This window comes from Mucor mucedo (genome assembly GCF_025094135.1).
Source record: "Mucor mucedo strain NRRL 3635 chromosome Unknown EV154scaffold_123, whole genome shotgun sequence".
NCBI classification, from domain to species: domain Eukaryota; kingdom Fungi; phylum Mucoromycota; class Mucoromycetes; order Mucorales; family Mucoraceae; genus Mucor; species Mucor mucedo.
Window position 1 is genome coordinate 86,836 of NW_026252407.1, and position 19,007 is coordinate 105,842.

A 19,007-nucleotide genomic window follows, 5' to 3' on the forward strand; every position below is an offset into this window, starting at 1 on the left:
GGGGAGGCTTTATCAGTCCCCCCATTTTTGTATTTACACTCCGATTCGTCCTTGGGTCGACGTCACACTTTTTTTTATTTTTTTTTTTTCTTTCTCTCTCTCACTCTCACTCTTCAACTTTTTTTTTTGAAGTTGGGGATGACCCTTTTTTTGCACGAATAAAAAAATTTAAAAAAAAAAACGCGTCTCTTTCTTTTCTCTCTCTCTCTTTTTTTTTTTTTTAATATATCATTGCATGACATTAAAGTAGAATGGACAGTTCAAGCAAAGATACGCATACACGACCCAGTTCTAAATTATCTCTTGGTTCCTCACCGTCTGTTCTTAGTGCGGATGAACAATTAGATGGAGAAGGACCCTTAACACCCACGGATAAAATTCAAGACGACGAAGACGACGACATGGACGAAGAAGAGGAGGACGATGATGATTTGTCTGCATTGAATAGTATATTACAAGCAGGTTCACCTGGCTCTCTTTCGAATGAAGAAGTATCAGACGATGATTTACATACCGAACAAGATTCAGCTTCTCCTCTTTCTTCTGTACCCGATGATTTTCCTCTTTCACGTTCTGCTTCACCTGAACCTTTAATGGTCGCTCCCTCTTCACCTCCATCACCACCTTCTCCACCATCACCACCACCACCACAACAACAACAACAACAACAAGGGCAAGAAGAGGAGGAAGAAGAAGAGGAAGAAGTACTTGTCGAAAAGAAAAAGGCCGTCACTCGAAAGCGTAGAAACAAAGATTCAGAAACACCTAGTCCTACCACCACTAAAAAATCAAAAGGTGAAGGAGACCAGAATAAGAAAAGAAGAGCTTCTAGATCCATTACGCATACCATCATGACAGAACCTTCTTCCCTGAGAACTCGTAGAAGAACAAGTCGACAAGATGAAGTGAAAAAGGAAGAGGCAGCAGCAGCAGCAGCACAAGCAGCAGCACATACACCAGCAACAACAGCGACCGCCACTACTACTACTTCCGTATCAGCGTCAGATAAATCATCTGAATCACATGAGATACTCAACCCACCTCCTCTTCCTCCTCTCCCCCCTCCTTCTATCACACAAAAGAATGAACCGGTGAAAGAAGAAGATGAGGATATGGAAGAAGAAGACGATGATGATGAAGAGGACGGGTCAATGGAAGAGGATGGAAAGAAAGTTGTGTTTGAAGCTGTGACAAAATTGGTCCCTTCGCTGCAAGAGAATGGCGATTGTGAAGACAAGGTGAACAATGAAGCACAAGGTAAAAACTTTTTTTTTTAAAAATCAAAAATATCACAGTGGACTAATCTCCCCCACCCTCGCGTAAAGACAACGAGGATCATGACTACCAGCAACGACACAAAGAGGCGTTGGATGCCCTGACCCATATCGAAGTAGAATTCGCACGATTAAGAGACAAGTAAGCAATCTTACATACATTTTTTTTTTGATTGTGTATACATGGACTCATTTCTTATTTCGCGTGTGAAAAAAAAAAAAATAACAGAATGTACGAGGAGAAAATGTCGGAACTGAACGAAGAGGCCATTATGATTGCCAATGGTACTCATCCAGAGTTAGTGACTTTAATGGCAGAGATTGAAGAAAAGAAGGGAAAACGCATTCATAGTGCAGAGGCATGGCGAAAACATCAACATGCTAATTTCCGACAACAGTTTGAAGGCTTTGAATATCAGGCCAATATCCATTTTATTGTAAGCTTACTATGAAGGAAATGTGTGGGGTCATACATGTGGGTTGGGAACTAACACACAATTATAAAAAAAGTCGCAGAAGAATGCGCTGAGAAGAAACTTGCTGAGTAGTATCAATGGTAAACGATGGAATATCGAAGATGAACGTACTAAATTAAATGATCCGTCTCGAGGTAAAAATGGGGAAAAGGGGGGGGGGTTTAAATAGACAGAAACTGACGCTTTTCTTACTTATATGAAAAAAAAAAAAAAGCTGATCGTGTGTTTCCGGATGGACGTGAAATGGTAGCACATAAACGAGAACAAAAGGAAGAAACGGGTGAATTACAAGATATTAAAGAAGCCGTTGGATTTCCTATGGCACCGAATCCAACTGGACTTTCACTACAGGATGTTGAACAAGATTTAAAGATATTGGGTATTCACCGTTAATTTATATAATAGTAATTTTTTTTTTTTTTTTTTATATATCCCCCCCTCCCTCCCTCCCTTTTTTTTTTTTTTTTTTTTTACTTTTTTCAACTTTTTTTTTTTTATTTTATTTTATATATATATATATATATATACATATATACATACATTTTTATTTTTTTTCTGTTTTTATATAATACAATCGTCGGGTACGATGTAAAACTTAGGGAGAAAATAAAAAAAAAGCCCATCTGTTTTTTTTTACGCGGCTTCTCACTCAGTCATTGTAGTGTGACCTCTGACTACAAGTGAAGCACAATGCTTTCCTACATGTGTCACTCTATAGCAGAAATAAGAGGCTGGTCTCTTTTTTAAGAAAAAAAAAAAGTGGGGGGGGGGGAGGCTAAATGTTGAAATGATACGATAATCTAATTGACGTTTAAAAGGGAGTACAAGATTTAGAACTGTCAAATTGTCACAGGGTTGAGCGATGGAAGGAATGCGGGATCGGGAAAGGTTTACATAGAAACCTCCCACTCCCCCCAAGAATAAGCCTTTTATAATAAAGAGCCACGAACATATTACCTTGTCAGATTTTTATGCAGCAAGGAGATCCCCAATGTCAAAATCGTGGCAAAAAAATAACAACAATAATAAAAAAAAAAAGTGAGGCAAATGTTTATTGGAAAGGGTAACACGAATCCATACTTGCGTTTTGTATACACTTACCTTTGACTGATGAAAAACACGTTTAAGACAAAAGAGAGAGAGAGAAAGACTGGTGCCTTTTTATGTTTTAACAACAATAATAAAAAAAAAAAACTCACAAACCATTACCCTTCTTTACTTTTATCCACGTGCAACACGCTAAATAAAGATTTTTTTTTTTTTTTTTTTTTTTTCATTGTAAAAAAGATGTTTTTTTTTCCTTGTGCATCTTATTTCTTCTCTCTTTCTTTCACTTTCCTTTCATAGATTCATGGCACACAAGTTATCGTTGCCAGGGAATCTTACACAAGATGATACGTTCTCTCAAGATCTTTTACGTCAATTTGACAAGCGTAGATCTCGTCTGCATTTTGAGCTAGGATTCACATCACAGGTAAATTATAATAACAATTAAAAGAATCACACCAGCGGATAACTTGTAAACGAAACAGAATAAATCATACAAAAAAAAAAAAAATTAATCTAATCGTGTCTAAAATCCAATTTTAGTAATTTGACACTTTTTCTTATTAACTTTCTTTTTTTTTTATATATATATAACTTTATAGGAACCCTCACCAGAATCCTCGAGAATGACAACACCTGTGGATTATTATAATGAGGAACCCATTCAATTAGACGATGATGAAATTCATCCTGTGCCAACGCGACATACACAAGAATCCGCCAGTTATTATAGTCAACATAGCAGTAGCCGTCGATCGGTCTCTGCTGGTGATCTCTTGCGTAAATCCTCTGCTTTTCTCAAGTCCAAATTTGACTCGTTGAAAAAGAGCGGTCATAGTAACCGATCCGGGGTTGATATCAGCTCTTCTGGTAGTCAATCAAATAACAACAACAATCATCCTAATGCGCCTACAAAGTTAGTGATGAAGACCACCATATCTATTCCCAGTACAAACACACGCACCTCTTCATTATCACCCCGTATTAGTGCTGGTGGTGTACCTACACCGCATTCACCTGCCATTACGCAATATCCACCAAAACCATTGGTCTACTCACCCATTGAACCTATACCTCCTCATACCAACACCACGAATAATAATAATACTAGTACATCCAAACCATTACTGCATCGTCTTTCCATGCCATTACTTCGTGTTTATAACGAAACCACTTTATCACGACATAGATCTATCACCTCCTTTGGTAGAAGAAGAAAATCAGAACCAGATGATCATACCAAAAGAAAAGCTCATGCTGCTGCAACAACATCAGCAAAGAAAAACCGCCAATAGACAACAACAACAACAACAGAAAAAAAAAACCCCATCTTTCACCCCCACCCCCCCCTTTTTTTTTTAAGAACGTTCTTTATGCTTTTCTCTTATGTATATATGTATCCTTTTATGTTTCTTGTTATTTTTTTCATTCTCGTTTTAAAATAATAATAAAAAAAAAAAAAAGCCAATGAAGGCTTTCCAAAAATTGACCAGCGACTAATTAAACTAATCACTGGTCGAAAAAAATACAAATTGTATTGTGGGTTTTCGGCATTTACTCATCAGTTGTAACCTCACTTGAGTAAGCATCTCCCCTTGAAAAGGACAAAGAGAAAAAAAAAAAAAAAAAAAAAAACGATGCTAAACAATTTTTTTTTTTTATATGTAAGTCTTGTGACGTGTTAAAAAAAACTCTCTCAAATCATGTTTGTCCTAGTCGGATGTTTAAAAAGAGATAGAGAGGGGGTGCGCATAAATTCCCTTTTTCTTTTCTTTTTTTTTTTTACTTGCTCGCGTTATTATATTCTCCCAAAATGCCTAATTTTGCAGACATTGCGCTATCCATGGCCATGGTGATAGGTCCTGTTGTGGGCTATGTGGACCAAGTAAGTAGATTATGTACTCATGGAGTGCCTTTTAAATTCATTCTCTCTCTCTCTCTCTCTAGTACTTTTTAATCAAGAGAAAACAGTCAAGTGTCGGGTTTAACCCAATGACTTGCGCCATTCTTTTATTTGCAAAGTAAGTCCATGTCCATGTTAAAGTAATACCTTTTATTCAACTCTTTTTTTTTTCTGTGTCTCATAGTATCCTTCGTATCTTTTTCTGGTAACTTGTTCTTTTCTAACCCCCCCCCCTTTTCCTTTTTTCTTCTTAAAAAAAAAAAAAAAAACTAATATGTGTGCGCATACAGGATAGGAAAACGCTTTGATGATACATTACTGTTTCAATCAATCACTATGATTATTGCCATGTTAATCTTACTTCAAGTGGTAGTGAGTTATAAACATGACGATGCCAATTATTCTGTCCTCTACAGCGAACTACGAAACTCGTTTTCATCCAACTCGATTGAAGCAGAATTAGCAGCAGAAGAAAATGGGTTGGAAAGAAAGGAGACCTGGTGGAAACAACAGTTTTGGAGCTGGGATCATTATTTGGATTATATCAATTGTCTGCTTGGATTTACAACAGTGATTGCATTCCTGTATATGCTTTTTCGCTCTTACCCAGCATTTATTGAAACATTGGGTGCAGCGAGTCTTGGGATTGAGAGCATGTTGCCACTACCGCAATGCATATCCAACTTTAAAAATAAGTCAACGACTGGTTTTAGTCTAATTGTGCTCGGTTCCTGGGTAAAATCTACAAAGAGAGAGAGAAAGAGAAAAGAATAGGATTTAAATAATGTCAGATAATTTTTTTTTTTTTTTTTTTTTTATAGTTCCTAGGAGACGGGTTCAAGTTGTTTTACTTTATTTACACTGGTGCGCCACTTCAGTTTATTATTTGTGGAGCCATTCAACTTTCCATTGATTCCATCATCGTACTTGAATTTGTCTTGTTCTCTCCCTTTGTCAAGAACAAGTGGAGTAAAGACAGTTGGATCAATCGACATGCAGAAGAAGATAACATGGACCGTAAGTCATATAACGTTACACAGACTATAAACTAAAAATAAAAGCATGATTTATTTTAGTATTGGAAGAACATCAGTAACAAAAAAAAAATACGTGACCACCCAAATAATAATAAAAGAATATGAGAGAGTAACCTTTTTTTTTTTTTTATTTATTTCTTTTTCTTTTTTCTTTTTTGTATAAAAATTCACACACACACACACACACATTGTTATCATGGGTTGTTGCTTATCAATACAGCATGAAGAGGAAGAAGACCGACAGAGTGAGAAAGAAAAAAAAAAAAAAAAGGAGTGAAAAGGGGATGATACAAGAAAAAAATTAATCTCTCTCTTTCTCTCTCTCTCTCTTTTAAACATCTAACAGACCCAGAGATACTTGTAAATAAACCCAAAGTGACTGTAACTCGAGCTTCTTCTTCTGTTCAATCCAATGCTCTGGAGAAAGGATCGAGTGTGAATTCATCGAGTATCCCACCGTTGACAACCCGCCTCGATACGGGAGATAAAGAGGAGGCGGAATGGCCTGTTTTTGTTCGACTCTCGAATAATGGACAAGATATTGCGATGCATGTACCTACACAAGCTCCTTATTGGAATGTGTCGACATTGGGAAAAGAAGTGTTACCTCACTTGGAAAAGAAGAGTCGTGTCAAATTTATTTATTTGGGTCGAGTCTTGCCTGATACACACCTTATCGTTCCTATATGCATGGACTCGGATAGTACCATCTCAAAAAATAATGCAATATATATACAAAAGGAAGGCGTCATTCAAGCCATGGTCACACATCTATCGAGATAGTAAAAAAAAAAAAACTAATTTCATGTCTCTTACTTGTAATTTTTTTTTTTTTTTTTTTTTTTCAAATATATACTTTTTTGATCTCGTTACGCGCTTATATAATTGTTCGATTTCCAAAGAAAAAATAATACTGTTTGTACATGAAACATTGAGGTATTTTTTGTGTGTGTGTGTGTGTGTTTTTCACAAGATCAAGTATTCGGATACTTTATGTGGATAGGTTCGTTCTTCTTTCAGATACTTTTCATGTACCTCTCGTTCTGTTCTACCAGGAATCGTGTCTGCAATCATTGAAAATTTCATTCCAAATTCCTTCAAGCCCTTTAAAAAAAAAAAAAAAAAAAAAGTTAATCGTCTTAATTAATTTTAAAGGTAGGGGTTGATTTACGTCGTAAAACACTTGTGTTTCCAAATCCGTCCAACGCTTATTCTTTCTTGCCACATACGTTCCTTTCTTCATTGGAGACACACGAAGTAATTCCATTCTTCGATCGAAAGCAGTGACAAGTTCATCATGTTGGACTTCTTTCCATGGTGGAACCACTGTCTTTGCACGTGTTGAATCGAGTAAATGTTGATACATTTGTTTTAATTCTGTATACATGGGTGACTTTAAATCGCATTCTCTTTCTCGTAATAGATGTGTAAGACGGTTCTCCTCCTCCTCCTCCTCATTGTCCGGTTCAGGTGTTGCTTCTGTCCTCGTTGGCTCATTACGCCTCCTCCTCCTCCTCCTCTTCACCCTTCTTTCATTCTCTGTCGTATCATCAGTGCTTTCGTGTTCGGTATAGGTGGGTGGACTGTCTGGGTCCGAGGAGTGGGTATGTTGTGGACTGGGAGGTGGTGATGGCGTTGTTGTTGTTGGACGGTTACGTTTCTTTTTGTGAATGTTGGGTTTAAATGTCCTTTTGTTCTTGTCTATGTTTAGAAGAAGAAAAAAAACAGTTAGTTCATCTCGGCGTACAGTATTTCAACTAGTATACGTCATTCTTACTTAATCCAACGGGAATGAGGTCTGTCATGGTATATTATGGGGGGGTGTGTGTTAGAGAAAAAAAAAAAAAAGAAAAGAGAAAAAAGGGCAGTTGAAATACCGACCTTTATTTTTTAATTAATAAAAAAAAAAAAAAGGGTGCATGAATAGGTTGTCTTGACAACCCCAACGTCAAGATTTCTCTCACTTTTTCTTCTCGTGCAACTCGTGTGTAGCAAACATCTTGTCAAATTGTTTGATTTGTCTCACAGGAGCAGTTTTTATTTTATTTTTTTAAAAATAAATAAATGGTTCATTGAATGAGTCTTTGTAAACAGTATCCCAAAGCGGGGCGTCACTGAAAAAAAAAATAGTCACTACATGAGTGAATTGATTCTTATGACCATGGTTACGCAGTGGTTACTCACTACTATTGTCACTACTTTAGAAAGTCACTAATATCTTACGGGCAGACTTTTTTTATTTCTCTCTCTCTCTTTTTCTCTTTATTCTTCACTTACACAAGTAAAAATACACAAGTAAAAAAAAAAAAAAAAAAAAAAAAAATGAGTCCCAGAACCAACTCAACCAGGAATAACAACCAAGGTGCTAGCCAAGTGAAAACAGAGGAAAAACTCGCGTCTCTGCCTATTGCAAAGGGGACCAAGAGAAATTTCTCACAAGAGGAAGACCTCCAGATATGTCGATCCTATATCTATCATACGATCGAAAACAAAGATAATGTAAATCCCAAGAGCATTTGGAAAGACATTGCCCAGCATTTTAAAGAATCGTTGCGCGAACAAGACTTTGTCTGCCAAAGAGAAAAAGAAAGTATCAGAGCTCGATGGTTGGGCACCCTCAATCCTCGAACGCTAGAGTTTGCTAGTTGTGTACGTAAGACAGCCAAGAAGAACCAAGGTGAATCAAACATCACTTACGATGTGAGTTCCTTTTTTTTTTTCTTTATTTTTTTTTAAAAAAAAAAAAAGGGTTCTAATTTTGACTTTGTTTAAACATCTCCCTCCCCTCTTTTTTTTTTTAAAAAAAAACAGATCCCGTTGGCGCATAAAATTTATCGACAGGTGCACAACGATTCAAAATTTCGCTTTCTCAATTGCTTTGAATTTATGAAAAAGTATAATCGATGGAATCCTAATCCTACTATAAGCAGCGGGCGTGGAAGAAGAAGAAATTATACTAGGGCAACCACTCAAGAAGATGTGTATGCTTCGATGATGGAATCCATCGATTCAGACAAACAAGTTGAAGTGAGTGATAACGTCGCGTTGAAATGTTTCAACCACATCAGCAGCTGTGAGTCAGGTTTAGTTTTAAAAGATTTATCTTCCATGACAGAATTATCTTTGATGTTGGTCGATCCTACAACTATCACGCAACCTAAACGTCGTCTTTGGATAGAACAAAAGCAGGCCGAGATTTTAAAAAGAGACAATATTTGATATAAATAAAACTTTTTCTTTTCTTTTTTATTGCTTAAACATTACTGATTATGTATAATTTTTTTTTATTTTATCAAAAACACGTTGGAAGTGCCTGATAAGTTTTTTTTTTTTTTTTTTTGGGTAGGTGGCGAGGCAGTCAATGTTACTGTGAAAAACGCATATTATTATCATGCAGAACGGGGGCCACGGTGAAGGTGGCTTGGTGTGACGTGTTTTCATACATCAGTTTTTAGACTTACAAAAAAAGAAGTGGGGGGGGGAGTGTCATTGATATTTTTTTTCCCTTATTACGCTTTATACATATATATAAAAAAAAAAAGAGAGAGAAATGGCTCCCTTGACAAAGAAAGCAAAGAAGGAAGCCTCCGAAAAAGAGCTTGAAGGTTTCTTGTTTGGTGACAGCAATGATGATGTATGGGCCAAAACAGGTCATGAATTGGATCAAACCGAGTCCAAAAAAGAGGATCAAGAAGACGAAGAAGAGACAGAAGAAACTGAACAGGTAATGCTTTGACACACCTTGATAGGAGGAGATAAAACTAAACATGGAGTTTGCATGTAGACTTTCTTTTTCGATTCCGGCCCTGTATCATACACATTGGACGCACCCGTTGAACTTGACCACCAGTCTGACAGCGAAATCGATTACGAAGCTGAAGAAGGCACAGATGCCGATGCCAACAGCGAAAGTGACGATGACGATGAGAGTGATAGCGAAAGCAAATTAGACGGTAAAGCTGCTTGGGAAGACGAGGATGATAAACGTATCCAAATTTCACTATCTGCCAGTAATATTACCAAAAAACTTCGTAACGATGTGGATGAAGATATCGTGGACGGTGTTGAGTATTCTCGTAGATTGCGTAGACAGTAAGTCGAGAAAAAAAAAAGACGACGGGCGCGTTGGGGGGAGAGAAGCGGGGAGGGGAGGGTATTATGCAAAGGCCCCGTGATTTAACTGTTTTTTTTTTCTTTCTGTGTAGATTCAACAAGATTTACCCCAAGCCAGAGTGGGCTACTCTTCCTTCTGAAATCAAGGCAGATAGAAAGCGTAAAGCAATGGAAAGCGATGATGAAGATAACAAGGATAACGACGATGAAGAAGAACAATTAGATGAAGAAACTAGATTAGATTTATTAAAGAGCACCATGGGTATTTTGGCCAGAAGAACTAGAAAGACTGCATTACCATCAAATAGATTAGATATTTTGCGTATCAAGAACGCCAATCGTGCAGCACCTAAAAATCATGTAAGTTTTTTTTTGTTTTGTTTTGCTGTGTGTATATATATCATAGAGCCTTTCATTTCTAAAACGTTCTTTCTTTTTTTTATACGCTGCAGACACAAATCACTGCTATCGCCTTTCATCCTAATGCACAAATTATGTTGACAGCCGGCATGGACAAAACATTACGCTTATTCCAAATCGACGGTAAAATCAATCCCAAAATCCAATCTGTCGTGTTTAAGGATATGCCAATTTATCATGCAGAATTTCATCCATCTGGAAATCAAATTGTTGTGAGTGGCAGACGTCAGTTCTTTTACATTTATGATATTCAATCCGGTATCATTGATAGATGTCCTGGCATTTGGGGTAAAGAGGAAAAGTCATTAGAAAGGTTCTCCATCAGTCCCTGTGGTCGTTATATTGCATTTTTGGGTAAACATGGTGTCATCATCATTGTCAGTTATCTCACCAAACAATGGTTCTGTGATCTCATTGTCAACAAGGTCGTCGAATCTGTTGATTGGTCTGCAGACGGTGAATTCATCTTTGGCTTCAGCAGTGAAGGTGAAGTGTTCCAATTTGATATTCAAAAGAAGGCATGTGTCAAGCGTTGGATCGATGATGGTTGTATTGGTGCTAGTGTCATTAAGGTCAGTCCCAACGAGAATTACTATGCCACAGGGTAAGAAAGATGATTTGTATAAATTTATCATTTTTGTTGTATTTTATCTAATACCTTTTTTTTATATATATATATATATTATTTTAGCTCATCCACAGGTGTTGTCAATCTCTATGACAGATCAGTTCTTGATCCCAAGATCATCAGACCCAAGCCTATTAAGGCTTTCATGAACTTGACAACGAGAATTAACAACATTTTGTTCAACCATGATTCAAAGTTGATGGTTGTCAGCAGTCATTCCAAACAAGATCAGTTAAAGGTCATCCATGTCCCCACAGCCACCACTTTTTCCAACTGGCCAACAGATAGAACACCTCTTGGTAAAGTAGGACGTCTTGCCTTTTCCCCCAATAGTGATTACCTTGCTGTTGCTAACGATAAAGGTGCTGTTTTACTCTACACTTTAAAACATTACGCTCTCCAATAAATATCTTGTACCATTTCCCCCCACCCCTCTTTTTTTTTTAAGCACGCACGCACACGCACACACACACACACACACACAAATACACTCTCCCCCCACCCACCCATATTCTTCCATCACTATAATTTTTTATTTTTAAAAAAAATAAAATAAAATATATATTTTCATACAAATAATTTATTGACGAGTTAAAAAGGCATCAGTAAAAGCAGCAACAGGCGATCCTGTCACTCTGGGCAAACTCCAACCGATAGCTGACATGAGTTCAGCGGAACCTGCAATATCCACATGGGTATAACCAATAGGTGATTCAGTATTGATGCCATGCTTATCCAAACCTGAAGCAATTAACATGAAACCAGCGGGATACTGATGTCCACGGTTTGTCATGGTGCTAGGCTTATCATTTGCCTGTACAATATCCTCACTTGATCTTCCGGGTTGCACACAAGCAACATCTTCACGACGGAAAGTCGAGATCTCAAAGGGATCTGCCATGATATGGCCTGCGTCATAAATACGTTGACTGATCTTGTGTTTTCTGGCAAAGCCGTTATCCATCACAATACCATAGCCATTGTAAGCACGGATGGCATGACCGGTTAAGGTAGCTACGGTGAATAAAAAGGAAGGCTTGCTGGAGGCTTCGGAAAGCACACGTTCTTTAAACTCACATAATAAATCTGTCATCACCATACGTCCTTCAGCATCTGTATTTCCGACTAATACACGGGTACCATTGCGAGAATAGATAACTTCGTCGCTGACATACATGTCGGGTCCAACGGAATTTCTTACGAGTGCAATACCAGCGGTTACATTGACGTGCAAAGGCTTCAAGTGTTCAATCGTCTTGAAGAATCCTGCAACAGCAGCAGCACCACATTTATCACGAGACATGCCTTTTTTTTTTTTGTTTTTTTTTTAGTAAAAAAAAATATACTGGTATAAATGATTGTGCTACCTACCTCTCATGTTGCCACTGCACTTAATATCAGCTCCACCAGTGTCATAGGTAACACCTTTACCGACAAAATAAAGACTAAATAAAGAAAGTTTGTGAGATATAGAAGACAAAGATACGTATGCATATAAACCAAGTTTTCTTACTTTTCTTTTACTTTAGATTGATCAGGAGATTTGTACTCAAAGGTAACAAAACGGGGATGGTGACGTGGTACTGATACGAAAAAAAAAAAAAGATTAAATATGTCATATATTACTATAAAAGAAAAAAAAAAAAAGAGAGAAGGGAAAGGGTATACCTGCTAGACTGGCTCGAGTTACCGCATGTGCAAGAGGGTATTCCTTTTTAATGGTCTCAATGTTCTCAATCACTTTAATTTGAATACACGAAGAATCTTCTTGAAAATGTTCCTGGATATATCTCACGATATTCTCAGGCGACATCATTTCTGGATCGGGTGATCCTATATCTGGAATTTTTTTTGGGGGAGTGTTTAGTCTCTTTTTAATCCTGTCATCCTCTTCCCCCTCTCCTTACCAACAGCAATTCTTCGACCGGCTTCAATAGCTACAATCTTGTTGGCAAACTCATCTTGATCCTTGATTTGATAGGATGGGACAATGTTCAGGCTGGAAAAAGTAGGTGCGGGTTGCTGGATCTTATCGTAGTGAGCGCGTGCATCAATAGGCTCAAACGTGGCCTCCAAAAAACCCAGGACTGTCACACTTAAATATTCTTCATAGTCATCCGAATGGTTAAAAGACCAATGTAAACCTTGTTGCTCCGTACTGGTAGGGGTATCTGCAAAATAAATGACGGGAGAGGTGAAACCAGCCTTCAAGGCTCTTTGTCCAGCAGCAAATGCAGCATCTTTAAAGGTGTTATTACTTTTCTTTTTTTAAGAATATTATTTAACAAACCCTTGTATCTGCGAACATCATCAAAATCATTATGAAGACTTCCAGTAGGAGAAATAATGACACGTTGAGAAGGTACACCATCTTCTGGTAAGAGTAACTGCACCGAGTTACCAAAATCGGCGTCTAGCTCAATCCATTTTTTGGTGCTGGGCATGAGGTCTACTAGTGCATTTTTATCTGTAAATAAAATGATTGCACCATCAAAGGTAGAGTTCAAGTCTTGATGGTTTATAAAATTAAGCGTGGGAAGACTCATCATAAATGAATAAGTTAGATAGCGAAGAAAAAGGGATTAAACTGGGGGCATAATCTAATATTTTATGTGGGATGTATTTCATGGTTTTTGGGGGTGGGGGACCCGTTCGAATTCCGCTTTAAAACGTCCAAGCGTTTTTTTTTTTTTTTTTCGATCAGTTACACACGTTTTTTAATTTAAAGAAATTCACTGTCTGATTTTTCGTTGCAGTGTATGTTAAAATAGTATATGGCATCTTGTCACACTTTTTGTCTAATAATGCCTTTTTTTACCAAATCAATCAAACATGTTGCCTTGTTGGTCATCTTTGTGTTTCTTTTTTTTTTATTTCTTCTGAATTCGTTATTTCCCCTTTTCTCTATCTCTTGTAACACATTGCTGTTAAATTTTAACTGAGACTCTTCGATTTCAAATATATATATATATATATGCTGCTTATAGTTATAAGTGTAGACGTATTTGAGGTAAAGTAAGTGTTTTACTTGTATGCGTATTGTAAATTTTATCATTGCCGTCGTCCTGTTAAAATGAGAAAAAGTTTTCCATCGTCAGAATAGAGACGATCACCAGCCTCACCTTGAGGAGTCACAATAGTGTCAAATTCGTAGATTTCTTCTTTGAAGACGAATGAATCTTGGGAGACTAGTTTTGATTTGGAAGGAATATAATTGTGTGCCATGACTAAACCCGTTTAGCATGAAGAGTATAATTGTCGTGTTTTCTATTTTGCAAAGTATTTCAGAAAGGACTTTCAACGGTTCCTTTTTATTTTAATTTCTAATTTTAATCTTTGCAATCATACGCTTCTTTGATTAAAGATATAGTAGTATCTGTATATAATAAACCTTGTATCACTTGTAAACGTTATTTTTCGTATGTATTACGTTAGTCCATACACATTAATATACAATTGAAGTGGATACGTGTAGATTTTTTTTTTTTTTTTGGAAATCCATCCCAAAATGGTCTAGATTGCTTCTCAAACTATCAAGGTAGCTGGATCCATTGATCATAACGTATTACTGAAGTTTGAGCAAAGGGTTGGTAGTCCAAGTATGACAATATGCACCTGTATGAACATGAAAAGAGAGCAATAGTTGGATTATGGGGATAAAAGATACACATGACATTATTTGGAAAGTGCATATACAAAAACTTCCGTAGTCAAGACTGTCTCGATCAACATTAGTGAAATACAAAATCAAGGACATGTCTTACATAGCTTAGCTTTCAAATAGTAGCATCTCCAATCTCTTGTAAATTTGAGGGTCTTCTTGTCTTTTTTTTTTTTTTTACGTCAGCGTCTTGTGTGTTATGAGTGACATATGATCTGGTGAATTCAATGAAGAAGCCCATCAGTTCCTCTACGCCAGTCTCTAAACATATAAACTCTGATTCTTTTCATTAATGTAGAACCAGTTAATGAACAACCTGAATCAGAGGATCTTGACCAACCATCTACTTATTTGAACACCTTTTCCCATCCATTTTTTTCTTTATTGACATGAAAGACGTGAAATAAAAGACAGATTTAATAGTTTAAAAGCACATATTTTATCAAGATTAAAAAGAAGAGATACACATTAGCCACTCTAGAAGAGTGTTGCCCGGGAATGGCCACGCGGAGGCTTGTATCTGTGCATTCCCTTCATCTTTTTATCAGGCAAAAAGTGAGCGAAAAATGAAAAATCCATGAGTCTTTGGTATGGAAAGAGAAACAAAAAAAAAGGTGAACCAACATGAAATACCTCCCTCCAATCACTACAGGATGGTGTAAGTTACTATGGTAAAGATAGCCACACAAAGGGGTTGAACCCTCCACTTCGTTACACTTCCCCTATTCATGAAAAAAGATGCCGCATGTCTCATCAAGCCGTAACCCGACAAAAGGCATCGCCTATACGCCATTAATAGGCTGACCCAACTGGTACTAATAACGATAAACTGCCCCGGTTAAAGAAGAACAGACAAAAATAATAGATTGGCGCAGCAATTTATACTCCCTCTGCCAAAAAAAAAAAAAAATGATTGGTTCTTTCATTTCATGAGAATTTATGACATAAACATAAACAAAAAGTGTAAGCGTTTCATACTCGGGTGTAAAAGCTCTCAATGATAAAGCTTTTACACTTTGAATAATAGTACTTCTATACTTGCAGAGTACATATCGCTTTCGCAAGCGACACTTTCCTTGTGAATGAGACAGATTCGTTTGACTTGTACATATAATTCTCTTTATTTACACTGTAATCAACTTTTTTTTTGCTTAAAAAAAAATAAAGATCAGCACAATTTACAATTCCGATTATACTTCTTGCATAAACTTAGTAGAGATTAATAACAAGTGAAATGATAGAATCCGTATGTAATTTCATGACAGCCAAACAGAAAAAGAGGCAATCGACATGAAAAGCAGATGAGCCTGTTTTCAAGCAGCAGTATGTAAAATTTGACGCCAAAGATATCTATAGGATTCAATCCAGTAAAACAGACAATTTATTTTATACCGGTAATATTTTATTTGGAAGCACCTAAAAATGGCAGCTATCACTTTCTTGTAATAATTTTAGTTTGAATAAGTGTTGAAAGGTACCGAATGTAGGGTAATATCTGAAGAGAACACAATAAGAGAAATTTGAAGAGGGGGGGGTCGTAATAATACACCTTTAATTATCTTTGGTGATGGTCTTAAGAACAAAAGCCAGGCTCCTTGTGGACTTTTTGAAAGTGTGGTTGTAAATGATGATGATTATCTTTGCAAAGCAAGTGTTTGGGCTCAGGTGTAACGGACAGGCTTTATCGCCAATCGAAAGCTCGATTCATCTGAAAAAAAAAATAACACTGTCTGAATTTAAAGTGTGAAAACTGAATTTGACAAATACACAAAGATTTTGATCTTGTCACTGTCGCTTATATTTTTTAATGAAACTGAATTCTCTAGTATTCAATTTAGTAGTTATAAGCATCCTTTGTCATCATTGTTAAAAACATGTCCAGTGTCCCGTGGGTTTTTTTATAGTTCTTTATGATTGCTTAAGCTAGACTTTTACTTGGTAAAAAACGCCTTTACTTCATGATTGACGTAACGATGACCCCCAATGAATGCTACACATTGTCCAACCCAAAGCTTTAAATTTAACCTAAAAAGTTGTTAAAAGTGACGGTCACAAACTCAATTTTTTTTTTATAATTGATTGTTTTGCTCTTCCCTCCCCCTTTCTTTCACCTTAATAACAACGAAATGGCTGCCAGTGATCACCTTTGTCTTTCCAAGGATTGTGGCAAAACTGCCACTCTTCAATGTCCTACTTGTATCAAGTTGAAAATTGAAGGTTCTTACTTTTGTTCTCAAGATTGCTTTAAATCAAACTGGGTAAAATGTCATTTTCTTTTGCTTCATTATCCCCGCCTCCTTTTTTTTTATTCTTGTTAATTTTTTGTTCTCCATAGAATCAACACAAGTTAGTCCACAAAGCAAAGCTTGAGAGTATGTCTTTTTTTTTTTCGTAAAATGCAAATTGTGGATGCCACCTGTTTTTGCTTACATGACTTTTTTTTTTTTTTTTTTTTTGTCAATAGGTCAACCTCATGACCCTTTCCCCAATTACCGTTACACTGGTGAGCTCAAGGCTGTCTACCCTCTTTCACCCAGACGTGAAGTTCCTGAAGGCATTATGCGTCGTAAGTCCCACTTTGTGCTACATCTGACTTTTATTGACCCCCCCTTTTTTTATTAGCCGATTATTCTGAGACTAGTATTCCTGTCTCTGAACAAAACGTCCGTAACAGCTCCACCATCAAAATCTGTAACGATGAAGAAATTGAGGGTATGCGTAAAGTCTGCAAGGTAATTTACGAGACAATGGGTCCAGTATATGTGTGTCATTGACAATAAAATTATGTAGATCTCTAGAGAGGTTTTGGATATTGGTGCAGCTGCTATTCGTGCTGGTATTACCACTGATGAAATTGGTAAAGAATAAAGAGAAAAAAAAAGGGTATGCTCGAATCTTTTTAACTAACATCTTGGGAGGAATTTCATAGACGAGATTATTCATAAAGCAACCATCGAACGTGGTGCCTATCCTTCACCTTTAAATTACTACAAGTTCCCCAAGTCTGTCTGCACGTAAGAAAACGAGATTATTTGTCAGATCGTGTTCCCATCTTACTAAGCCTGTTTTATTTTAAATATGGAAATAGTTCTGTCAATGAAGTGATTTGTCATGGTATTCCCGATAAGCGTCCCTTGAAGGATGGTGATATTGTTAACCTTGATGTGACCTGTTACTATGGTGGATTCCATGGTGATATGAATGCTACTTACTGTGTCGGTAATGTGGATGCCAAGGGAAAGCAATTGATTCAAACCGCCAAAGAATGTTTAGACAAGGCTATTGCTATGGGTAAGATTTTCTTTCATTTTTTTTTTTCGATTTATTTACCCAGATACTATCTCTAGTCAAGCCCGGTGTCAGATACCGTGATTTCGGTAAGGTGATTGAAGACCATGCCAAGAAAAACGGATTCTCTGTTGTTCGTACTTTCTGTGGTCATGGTATTAACCAACTTTTCCATTGTGCTCCTAATGTTCCTCATTATAGCAGTAAGTTTTCCTTTGGACAAACATATCTTTTTTGTATTTATGTCTGACGTTTTTTTTTTTTTTTTTTTTTTTTTTTTCATGTTAGACAATAAGGCTGTTGGCATTATGAAGGCTGGCCATTGCTTTACCATTGAGCCCATGATTTGTGAAGGTGGATGGAGAGATGAGATCTGGCCCGATAACTGGACCGCTGTGACCTCGGATGGTAAGCGTTCAGCTCAATTCGAACATACCTTGCTTGTGACAGAGACTGGTTGTGAAATTTTAACCAAATAATTGTCCCTTCATTTATTTATTTTACATGTATCTCATATTATATACGTTCCTCCCCTTTCCCCAAATACACATTTCATACTTTTGCCCGTCATAGATAATTTTGTTGTTGTTGTTGTTGTAAATGGTTTATTTAACTGATGTAAAAAAAAAAAAAAGTAAATGTGCCAATCATCATGAATTTTAGTAGAACATACTCTTTAACTTTCTGTGGATGATAAACTGAAAATCATCATCTGAGATATCTTCAATCACCTCTGTATGTGCGTCTGTCACATCAAAAATATTGTGGTTAATGATATTCATAGATGTATTTACTGATATTTGTTTTGTACCATTTTTTTTTTTAGGGTGATGATCCAATTTATTCCTGTTTCTTTTAAATTATTTATGTCTAAGTTGATGAACAGTATTGAGATACACTAAACTATGATGAAAAGAGAAACTGAGAAAAAGAAAGAGAGCTGAAACGAAGAGAATTCAAAATTTAAAGTTCAGTCGGTGGTGTTTAAAGCTTATATTTATGCATTTACTAAATGTGTAGATATATACCTGAGTCTACTGTAGCTGATTGTATCCATGAGTATGTTCGCCTTCTTATAATGTAACCTTTGCACTATAGATTTGATGAATATATTTCCAAACATTATTTTTTCATGCTAAGCAATTGGGCTTTGATTCATT

General features: G+C 36.6%; 8 protein-coding genes across 8 annotated transcripts; 6 read left to right on the forward strand and 2 right to left on the reverse strand.

Annotated features, from left to right (window-relative positions):
- Positions 1–251: 251 nt before the first annotated feature.
- EV154DRAFT_540054 (uncharacterized protein) lies at positions 252–1,726 on the forward strand (the record flags this gene model as incomplete). Its single annotated transcript, XM_051604394.1, has 4 exons — positions 252–704; positions 1,083–1,257; positions 1,326–1,416; positions 1,504–1,726. The coding sequence occupies 4 exons, from the start codon at positions 252–254 to the stop codon at positions 1,724–1,726; spliced, it is 942 nt and encodes a 313-aa protein (XP_051453133.1).
- Positions 1,727–3,001: 1,275 nt separating this feature from the next.
- Positions 3,002–4,313, forward strand: EV154DRAFT_523611 (uncharacterized protein). The gene is made up of 2 exons (XM_051603125.1): positions 3,002–3,224; positions 3,400–4,313. The coding sequence occupies exons 1-2, from the start codon at positions 3,102–3,104 to the stop codon at positions 4,090–4,092; spliced, it is 816 nt and encodes a 271-aa protein (XP_051453134.1). The 5' UTR covers positions 3,002–3,101; the 3' UTR covers positions 4,093–4,313.
- Positions 4,314–4,538: 225 nt separating this feature from the next.
- Positions 4,539–5,873, forward strand: EV154DRAFT_43306 (uncharacterized protein). The gene is made up of 6 exons (XM_051596711.1): positions 4,539–4,682; positions 4,745–4,818; positions 4,885–4,905; positions 4,991–5,435; positions 5,522–5,717; positions 5,777–5,873. Exons 1-6 carry the CDS (start codon positions 4,611–4,613, stop codon positions 5,794–5,796), a joined length of 828 nt encoding a protein of 275 aa, XP_051453135.1. The 5' UTR covers positions 4,539–4,610; the 3' UTR covers positions 5,797–5,873.
- On the forward strand, positions 5,778–6,582 carry EV154DRAFT_523619 (uncharacterized protein). Its single transcript, XM_051603126.1, has 2 exons — positions 5,778–5,982; positions 6,084–6,582. Exons 1-2 carry the CDS (start codon positions 5,934–5,936, stop codon positions 6,518–6,520), a joined length of 486 nt encoding a protein of 161 aa, XP_051453136.1. The 5' UTR covers positions 5,778–5,933; the 3' UTR covers positions 6,521–6,582.
- Positions 6,583–6,680: 98 nt separating this feature from the next.
- On the reverse strand, positions 6,681–7,624 carry EV154DRAFT_523629 (uncharacterized protein). Its single transcript, XM_051603127.1, has 3 exons — positions 7,515–7,624; positions 6,909–7,438; positions 6,681–6,841 (listed from the first exon to the last, which is right to left on the reverse strand). Exons 1-3 carry the CDS (start codon positions 7,540–7,542, stop codon positions 6,704–6,706), a joined length of 696 nt encoding a protein of 231 aa, XP_051453137.1. The 5' UTR covers positions 7,543–7,624; the 3' UTR covers positions 6,681–6,703.
- Positions 7,625–9,246: 1,622 nt separating this feature from the next.
- EV154DRAFT_523646 (WD40-repeat-containing domain protein) lies at positions 9,247–11,468 on the forward strand. The gene is made up of 5 exons (XM_051603128.1): positions 9,247–9,461; positions 9,522–9,829; positions 9,943–10,210; positions 10,303–10,874; positions 10,962–11,468. The coding sequence occupies exons 1-5, from the start codon at positions 9,288–9,290 to the stop codon at positions 11,302–11,304; spliced, it is 1,665 nt and encodes a 554-aa protein (XP_051453138.1). The 5' UTR covers positions 9,247–9,287; the 3' UTR covers positions 11,305–11,468.
- Positions 11,410–13,595, reverse strand: EV154DRAFT_523655 (uncharacterized protein). Its single transcript, XM_051603129.1, has 6 exons — positions 13,189–13,595; positions 12,806–13,138; positions 12,567–12,737; positions 12,412–12,481; positions 12,270–12,343; positions 11,410–12,203 (listed from the first exon to the last, which is right to left on the reverse strand). The coding sequence occupies exons 1-6, from the start codon at positions 13,445–13,447 to the stop codon at positions 11,479–11,481; spliced, it is 1,632 nt and encodes a 543-aa protein (XP_051453139.1). The 5' UTR covers positions 13,448–13,595; the 3' UTR covers positions 11,410–11,478.
- A 3,040-nt stretch (positions 13,596–16,635) lies between these two features.
- EV154DRAFT_450559 (methionyl aminopeptidase 1) lies at positions 16,636–18,502 on the forward strand. The gene is made up of 9 exons (XM_051597211.1): positions 16,636–16,817; positions 16,895–16,931; positions 17,024–17,125; positions 17,182–17,291; positions 17,350–17,416; positions 17,489–17,573; positions 17,648–17,850; positions 17,907–18,050; positions 18,136–18,502. The coding sequence occupies exons 1-9, from the start codon at positions 16,686–16,688 to the stop codon at positions 18,324–18,326; spliced, it is 1,071 nt and encodes a 356-aa protein (XP_051453140.1). The 5' UTR covers positions 16,636–16,685; the 3' UTR covers positions 18,327–18,502.
- The last annotated feature ends 505 nt before the right edge of the window (positions 18,503–19,007 follow it).

Bases quoted from the DNA above. Each gene is read 5' to 3' on its own strand.
- EV154DRAFT_523619 (XM_051603126.1), top strand. From the start codon at position 5,934: ATGGGTTGTTGCTTATCAATACAGCATGAAGAGGAAGAAGACCGACAG. The intron at 5,983-6,083 runs GTGAGAAAGAAA...AACATCTAACAG, and splicing joins AGAGGAAGAAGACCGACAGA to ACCCAGAGATACTTGTAAAT.
- EV154DRAFT_523629 (XM_051603127.1), bottom strand. From the start codon at position 7,542: ATGACAGACCTCATTCCCGTTGGATTAA. The intron at 7,439-7,514 runs GTAAGAATGACG...TTCTAAACATAG, and splicing joins CCTCATTCCCGTTGGATTAA to ACAAGAACAAAAGGACATTT. The intron at 6,842-6,908 runs GTAAATCAACCC...TTTTTTTTAAAG, and splicing joins AAACACAAGTGTTTTACGAC to GGCTTGAAGGAATTTGGAAT.
- EV154DRAFT_43306 (XM_051596711.1), top strand. From the start codon at position 4,611: ATGCCTAATTTTGCAGACATTGCGCTATCCATGGCCATGGTGATAGGT. The intron at 4,683-4,744 runs GTAAGTAGATTA...CTCTCTCTCTAG, and splicing joins TTGTGGGCTATGTGGACCAA to TACTTTTTAATCAAGAGAAA. The intron at 4,819-4,884 runs GTAAGTCCATGT...TGTGTCTCATAG, and splicing joins GCCATTCTTTTATTTGCAAA to TATCCTTCGTATCTTTTTCT.
- EV154DRAFT_523646 (XM_051603128.1), top strand. From the start codon at position 9,288: ATGGCTCCCTTGACAAAGAAAGCAAAGAAGGAAGCCTCCGAAAAAGAG. The intron at 9,462-9,521 runs GTAATGCTTTGA...GTTTGCATGTAG, and splicing joins AGACAGAAGAAACTGAACAG to ACTTTCTTTTTCGATTCCGG. The intron at 10,875-10,961 runs GTAAGAAAGATG...ATATTATTTTAG, and splicing joins GAGAATTACTATGCCACAGG to CTCATCCACAGGTGTTGTCA.
- EV154DRAFT_523655 (XM_051603129.1), bottom strand. From the start codon at position 13,447: ATGATGAGTCTTCCCACGCTTAATTTTATAAACCATCAAGACTTGAAC. The intron at 12,738-12,805 runs GTAAGGAGAGGG...AAAAAATTCCAG, and splicing joins CGGTCGAAGAATTGCTGTTG to ATATAGGATCACCCGATCCA. The intron at 12,482-12,566 runs GTATACCCTTTC...TTTTCGTATCAG, and splicing joins AACTCGAGCCAGTCTAGCAG to TACCACGTCACCATCCCCGT.
- EV154DRAFT_450559 (XM_051597211.1), top strand. From the start codon at position 16,686: ATGGCTGCCAGTGATCACCTTTGTCTTTCCAAGGATTGTGGCAAAACT. The intron at 16,818-16,894 runs GTAAAATGTCAT...TGTTCTCCATAG, and splicing joins ATTGCTTTAAATCAAACTGG to AATCAACACAAGTTAGTCCA. The intron at 17,417-17,488 runs GTAAAGAATAAA...GGAATTTCATAG, and splicing joins TATTACCACTGATGAAATTG to ACGAGATTATTCATAAAGCA.
- EV154DRAFT_523611 (XM_051603125.1), top strand. From the start codon at position 3,102: ATGGCACACAAGTTATCGTTGCCAGGGAATCTTACACAAGATGATACG. The intron at 3,225-3,399 runs GTAAATTATAAT...ATAACTTTATAG, and splicing joins AGCTAGGATTCACATCACAG to GAACCCTCACCAGAATCCTC.